General features: G+C 36.0%; 1 protein-coding gene across 1 annotated transcript; it reads left to right on the top strand.

Annotated features, from left to right (window-relative positions):
* Positions 1 to 433: 433 nt before the first annotated feature.
* On the top strand, positions 434 to 2,955 carry msx2b (muscle segment homeobox 2b). Its single transcript, XM_060890856.1, has 2 exons — positions 434 to 763; positions 1,849 to 2,955. Exons 1-2 carry the CDS (start codon positions 541 to 543, stop codon positions 2,259 to 2,261), a joined length of 636 nt encoding a protein of 211 aa, XP_060746839.1. The 5' UTR covers positions 434 to 540; the 3' UTR covers positions 2,262 to 2,955.
* Positions 2,956 to 8,133: the final 5,178 nt, after the last annotated feature.

Genomic DNA, 8,133 nt, shown 5'->3' with positions numbered 1-8,133 from the left:
TAAGCCTCAGATCCCTGTAACCCTGTTGAACATCTCTAACTGTAACCATGACAGTGTTGCTCTCTGACAGACAGACAGACAGACAGACACTTACATTTTTTAACTCTGCAAGTCGGTTTGGTCAGAGAAACTTATGCACTACTCTTACTGGCTTATATTACAAACTGTTAAAAAAAAATATATATATATTTTAAATCGATTAAAACTTTGCCAATCCACAATGCAGTCACCTATTTGTGATCATTGTAAGAACAATATTAAATGTGAATTGTTTGTGTATGTCAATGAATAAAAAACTTCAGAAACTTCAACATCAAGTCTAATTGCAAACCTTCGACTAGCCAATCAGAATCGAGTACGCAAAGCGTTGAATTCTGGCTGCAGACCAGACGGAGTTCCTATTGGTCCAGAATTTCATGCACGTTCCGCAGTAGTCGGGGGTCAAAAGGCTACCTGGGAGTCACGAGTCAATTGGCTGAAAGTGGAAATCTCGGAAAGCTGCAATCATTAAAGCTGCAGTGTCCATCAGTCAGTCTGGTGATGGAACAACGCAAAGTTCAGGTTCCGACTCTTTCCTTCAGTGTAGAGTCGCTTATTGCCTGCGACAAAAGAACCAAGGAGCGGCGGAAAAGTTCCGATTATTCGGTCGGTCAAAGTCACAACTCATCGAACCAAAGTGCGGAAACTTCACTCAAGTCGGAATCTCCGGAACCGGACGAGACAGAAACAGACTGGTCACCTGGATGTCCGCATTCACACACACGTAAGTTTGTTCGTCTCTATTACACAACATTGTTTAATCGTTTCCTTAAAAAAATAAGTAGATTAACAGACACTTAATGCTAGAAGGTAAATGTTTTATCTAAATATGTAATGTCAGTGTAGTTTACCTTACGAGATTTTTTTGGTTATGGGTATGAGAAGTGGGTATGGGTGGGTATGGGTATTTTTTGGATATTATTATGGGTATGAGAAACTCACACACACACACAGAGACAGACAGACAGAGAGAGAGACAGACAGACAAACAGAGAGAGAGAGAGACAGACAGACAGACAGACAGACAGAGAGAGAGAGACAGACAGACAGACAGAGAGAGAGTGATTGCTATATTATACACTTTATCCCAGTCTGGATCTGAAGTTTATCCTCGGAACATTTGTCATGAGGCAGCAGAAATATACAATTGATGGAATGACTGTTCATCACAGGACACCATGAACATGGGCAGCTTGGTGTTGCTAACCCATATACAAGCATTGTTTTTGAGATTTGGAAGGAAACCACATCCATGTTAGTGCAATTAAACCAACAGCAAACCTCAACATGATTTTTTTGCTGGTGCTTTCAGTTCATGACCTAGTGATCTAGCATGAGGAAATGTTTTTGATGATGATTACACGGAACTTCTTTTAAGATGCTCTGGATTAGGCATCCAAATCTTGTCAATGTAACATCTAAACAAGGTAAGGAATAATAATATCCTGTTTGTTTCCTTGTTATGATGTTGTGACACTTTTTTATGCATGTAAAGAAAAGTTGTGCACTACTTCATAGGCTGTCCCTTTTTTATATCTCTATGCCCAGGGTGTTGCTAGCTGGTGTTCAAACAGAAATAGAAAGATGCATGATAATTGTTTTGTCCTATTTTGTGTAGTGTGCAAATTTTATACACATTCACCAATCATTTCACTGACATTTAACTAATAAAGTTTTGAAAAATCTGTTCATCACATTGCTGAAATCCACTGAACTAAAAAGGAACTTCATACAGTTCTGAAAATAGTATTTTCATAATATTTGTTCAAATAAAAAGTAAAATAGTTTGTTTTTAACCCCTTTTTGCAGGACAGGTCAGTCCGCAGTGCACACTGCGCAAACACAAGTCTAACCGCAAGCCACGCACACCCTTTACCACAGCTCAGCTACTGGCACTTGAGCGCAAATTCCACCAAAAGCAGTATCTGTCTATTGCTGAGCGTGCTGAGTTCTCCAGCTCCCTCACACTTACAGAGACTCAAGTGAAGATCTGGTTCCAGAACCGTCGTGCAAAGGCCAAGCGACTACATGAGGCAGAACTCGAGAAAATCAAACTGGCTACTAAATCTCCTCTGACACCATGTCCATCCTTTGCTGTGGCACTGCCTGTTGGGCAACCGCTCTATAGCAACTCATTTCCTTACCAGAGGCCTCTGGTGCCCGTTTCACCACTCGGAGTGTACGAAACATCGCTGGGATTTGGCCTGTATCACCTGGCATGATTGGATATAATGAAAACAACCAAAAACTTGAACGAATTTGTGAATGCAAAACACTGGATCAATCTGAGATCTCAAAAGTGCCTAAATGAACCCTTTACCTTGCCAAACTGATTTGATATCATTACTTTGGGGTAATGATATGGGGGGGGATACTTTTAGTATCATTACTATCATTACATTGCTCTGTATTTTTGTGTAAGTTCATTTGTGTGTACAGCATTTAATTTTTATTAATCTTAATGTAATGTATTGTAATTCAAATTATTCTTTATATTCCAAATATGGATTTTGTTCTACTGATGTCTGTTGTTTTAAATAATTGCTTTTAGGTTGATCAGCTTTGTACATCGATCTAAAAACAAACTGCAGGTTAATTGTCAAAGCAGATGAAACTTGGGCTAGGGATAAGTGAGGGTTTTTGGATATAACAGATCTTTTGTGCGGTTATTTCATAAAACAACAATTTATTTTCCCAAGAACAAACAATGTAGAAAAATTTATACTAGTTATTTCTTTTTACATTCTTTTGGCTCAAATATTATTTTTGTACTTTGTACATAAAGTATTTTTTCCTCCAAGACCTTTGAAAATGGTCACATTGTACAGATAAAATGGATCAAAGTTTATTTTTTCCCCCAATAGACAATAAAATTATTACCTGTGGATTTACCATTATATTGTAAAAAATTCCTTCTCCTTTATAGAAAACAAATTACAGACATCATGCCTGGTTAGAGGTTTCTAATATTGATAAGGACTAGATATTTACAAGGTAATGTGTTTATGATGCATCCATACTGGAACTGTGTACTTTGTCTAAAAGCAGGAAATTGAGTGCTTTTCATTGACAATGACGTAAAGCTTTTTCACATAGCACTTACATGGAAGAAAGAGAGACAAACCCTATGCAGGTTGTGTTTTGCTAGTGCTGCCAATCTAACATTTATTTACATTTCCAAAATAAAAGTTCTATAGCGCCACTGCTTGTTTTCTCTAGCACACTTTTTTTGGGTACTGTTAGCTACCAGCGCTTAACTAAAGCATCAGTGAAAACCCTGTGTTAAAGACATGCTGTTTAAAGTGCAGATAATTATATTTGACCCATTAGTATAATTAGGTATAGGTCTGGTAGTCTGTCAACACGAGTTGTATCTGATTTTCAGACACTTGGCACAGAACATATATTTTGTTTCCACCAATCTGTTGAATTGTATGCAGTTGTATTTAATATGTAGTTTAATTAGGAAAAGACGTCTGAAAATATTTCAGTCTACATGTTTTTAAAGCAAGACCATTTTATTCACGCAACCTTTTATGTTGTGATAATGGCCTGTGGTAATGATAGTGGTTCTTAATTACATCTGAATATGTGCTTGAATATTAAATTGAATATAATCTCAGCCCCCTCTGCTGGTCTCATGCAGAATAACACCCATTAATCTACTACTGTGGTTTTTCACTTAATTTGTTGTTGCTTTGATATTGTTCAAGGTGAAATGTGGAAGTCAAGGCAAGATCTGTAGTGAAGCCTCGGTGTTAATATGAACCCAGACAGATACATGTGTTCTACCTCTGGACCCTCTATGAGAGACTTAATAGGAAGGAGGCAGTGTTGGAAGGGGAATGGCTCAATAAATTGGCATAATACTGTAAATATTGTAATATGTCCATACAAAACCATGTTGTAGCTTCTACTAAGAGAGTTATTGCATCCGCTAAATTTCATCTTGGCATTAACAGAAAAGATGGTCAGACTGTCCACAGTACGGAGACCCTCCTGGTATCACCACTGCTGTTACACATTGAGTGGGGATCGGTCTTTATGGGTGTGTCTATTACTTCAAAATGCTGAGTGTTTACTTTTTAAATGCTAATTTAGGAATATGTTATCCAGACAAATGTTATGTGTAATGTTGTTGGTCATGAAAATTCTGGGAATTGGGAGTTTCTAGAAAGTGATTTATAAGTAAGATGTAAGAATTACTGCATACATTAAAAAAGTAAACTGCAGTGATAGAATGAGATCTTCTGGTAATTATTTAAACGATTAACTACAAAATCATGTTTCAGTGAAAATACTTGTTGATGTTATACACACATCTAACATTAACCTACTTCTACTGTTGGTTTTAAATTGCATAGAAAACCTTTTCTCCCTGCTGTGTAAAAATAGTTTAGAGCCCATGTGATGAACAGGCAAAAATTAAAAATTTTCTCGTAATCTTTTATTGATGTAATTGATGATCCGATTTTTGCACTAGACTTGGCCTTTAGTCATGTAGTTAGAAAATAAATAAATGTCTACTCTGGCACTTCTAATGGACAGACATATATATTTCTAAATCAAGGACGTCTGTACTGATTTCATAATACACATTAACAAACCTAATGACCTGAAAAAATTTGAATTAAAATTTTTTTTTTTCATTTTATTGCCAGTTGAGGATGACTGACATAGGGTTAGGGTTAGTTTAAACCTTAAAGTTAGCTGTGAATGTTTCTCCTTTGATAGACGTACGACGGCAGTTGCTATAAGAACAATTTGCACTCAAGTCTCCATTAGTTATTTCTTAGGTTTAATGTCAAAACTATAATGAATACAGAGAATGATTTAATACTGGTTCACTCAAGGTTTCCTCTTTTGCCTCTGGCCTATCTGGATTTTTGTAAAGCTGGTTTGTCGCAATACAGTATACGTTATCAACTAAATTAAATTCAACATTTTACACTGTGTTATGGCATATCTAACTATGTAAATGCAAATGAGATATTTTACTTACATAAGTAATGGTCCTATATAGTTATTCGCAGTAGATATAACAATCAGTGCTTCTACCAGAAACATTTTGGGGAATGTGTTTCCATTGCATTCAATAAAAGATTCCTTCAATGCAACTTAAGCAGGAAGTTCGAGAAACTGAGGTTCAAAGTAATAATTGCTTTACAATATTCAATTAACGTCACCTGTTTCCAAATTAGAGCCCTATTACATTATAAAGGCAAATATCAAGTGTAGTCAATGGCTGTCTGTCACTTCTCTTTGTGCCAAATATTATATTGGCATTTCACAAATGAGACTGGTGGCATTTGATTAGATGTGAAATGAGTGCTTATGCCCTTGGCTGCTTAGATAGTGTTGCCATTGACAGACAGCATCATGAGCACGCAAGAATAGAAACATTTTGCCTGGTAAAAAAAGGTAAGTGTTTGCTGTGTGCTTTACTGCCTTATCTCTTTCTGTCTATGTGTTTGTGCATATTCATGCATGAGTAAGAGAGAGAGAGAGAGAGAGAGAGACTGTGTGTGTATGTGTGTGTGTGGGCACACACTTGAGACCCTAGTTGTGTAATTTAAAAGGATGAAATGAGGTCTGTTATAAAGTATTACATCCTTGTCACATTGATGCTGTCACATTCTTAATAATTATGTCACATGAGTCACATGATGTGATGTGTTAGAGAATTCATGGTTGTATTCAGCAACGTGTTGTTACTCTAATAAATCAATATGACAACTGTCTAATGAGATACTGAACTGTTGCTGTCATTATATGTAGTATGATGCTGCATTATAAAAGACAACAGAGGTGTTTCTATATATTGTTTATTAGACACTTGGGACTTGATGGTATTAAGTGATTTTTATACAAATCAGCTCAGCTGTATGTTCTGGTCTTCATCAGTGATCATTTGAAGACTTTGGCAGAAAGGAATTAGTGTTGGGTGAACTGAGAGTTTGTGCTGACCCATTAGTTCCTCAGGAGCTCTCGGTTTCACAACTATAAACTTGTAGAAAGGACATTATTTACATTTACATTATTTCCTGTCCAGTGTCACTCAAATGAGGATGAGGTTCACTTCTGAGTCTGGTTCCACTCATGGTTTCTTCCTCTTATCATCTTATGGAGTTTTTCCTTACCACTGTCACCTCATTAGGGATAGATGTTAGAGATACAGTATTCTGTATAGTAACTTTTTTTTACCTGTTTTTATACTGTAAAGCTGCTTTGAGACAATGCTATACAAATTGATTTGAATTGAGTATGCAAAGACAGGCCTAGATGTGTCTTGATCTCATAACAGATTGTCCCAGAGGATCTAGATTCTCTTGCCTTTATCAGCTAATCATGTAGAAATCCTAAAAATGGTTATTCAGTGTACAGCTCAGCTCTTCCTCAATTATCAACACAATTGTCACAATATCCACAATAACATCTATCACTAACTCTACAGTTGCCTTCTCCAAAACTGCTGTACTTTGCAAAATATCAGAGAACATACTATGAAAGGAGTGTGTTGGCAAATGAGTGACAGCCCAGTTTACGCTTCCTAAAAGAATTTCTTTGTTTACGTTGATCAAAAGAGGATGCAGAAGGAACCTATAGAGAAGTGTTAAAATAAATGCAAATCTACCGCATACGTTTCTGCATTATAGGTGCATTTGCATTTAGAGAATTGCACTTATTAGACATTGATTCTTGGCCTAACATGAACAAAAATTGTTTATTATCTTTGTTAGCACTTTGCTCTGCTATATTATATCTGAAGATTTGCTCACTTGGCAATACTTGGTCTTTCCTGATGTAAAATCCACAGTTATTAGCTTAGCTCCTGACCATTATTACACTGTATCACTCTGGTAGGTGTACAAGCTTCTGTTTGTGGTGGGCAGTTAATTTTAATGGATTTTTTTATTGTATATCTCATGTATTTCATTTTTATATATTGCACCATTTTACAAAAAAGTGTGAAAAATGTCTAAGCGTTTTAACAGTGCTTCACATGCTTGATCTAAATGTTAGGTTACGTTAACGTTAATCCTCTTCACTCCTGGCATCAACTTCATTAGGCATTAGGCATCAACTTCATTCCAGGTCTTGCCTGTTCCTTTTAATTCTTTCTCCACGGTTCTCCTCCAGGTGCCCGGTCACCTGCCCCTTTGTCTTCTCACTTGCTGTTTGGGCTTCACAAAGGAATTTTTTTTTTTTTCGCTTTCATGTCCTGTCTTTCATACAAGGCTTCATTGCTGCTTCAGTCCTCAGCTCATTGCCCTGGATTTGATTTCTAAAGATATAGTCTGTGTTTTTGTGCAAGAGTATTTTATGCAGTGGGTTGCTAGAATCCTGGGCTTGTGACAGTGGCAGAGTTTGTTCTGAATTTAATAACAAGAAAAGGGAAGAGGGGGAAAGAAGTATGGCTTGTTTCCACTCATGCAATCAAATAGAAAAATTCTATTGGTTATTGATATTGCAATCATGTTATTGGATTGAATGCAACTAAGGAACGTTTTTAAAAATGTAATACAAAATATGTTTTTAGGAAATAAGTTCCTACCTATTACAGGAAATATATTGATAATATTGCAATAAAATAAAAAGTCTAAATAATCAGTGCAAATATTTAGACAATCGGGGAACATGGCAATGCACTTTTATTTCCATGAAACCCGAATCTTAAATTAATTTCAAATAATAAAAACACAACCATTAAATTAATGAACTAATATGTTTATTATAATACATATTTACTCTAAATGTTGCTACTGTTTTAATCAGAAGGGATGTGTAACACAATCATATATTCTGTGTAGAATAAGAAATAGTCTTCATGGAATAATTAGCACAGAAAAAGTCATTTTATTGAAGACAGAGAAATCAGATACACGCCTATCTTCCTCGCTCTTCCCTTTAATCTGATCTCATTGTACAGTCACATTATGCCGTGACTAATTGTGTTACATGATCCTTTGAATGCATCCACCCACACATTGTCTTCAGACAAGCAATTATCTATAATTGTGGTCCCTCTCCAACCAAATGTATTATTGGACGCACTTTGATTTCTTATTTAAATAATAAATATCATGCATATGC

Source organism: Tachysurus vachellii, chromosome 17 (genome assembly GCF_030014155.1).
Source record: "Tachysurus vachellii isolate PV-2020 chromosome 17, HZAU_Pvac_v1, whole genome shotgun sequence".
Lineage (NCBI taxonomy): Eukaryota > Metazoa > Chordata > Actinopteri > Siluriformes > Bagridae > Tachysurus > Tachysurus vachellii.
The sequence above is the reverse complement of the archived record's forward strand: the minus strand, read 5'-3'. Positions and strand labels throughout refer to the sequence as shown.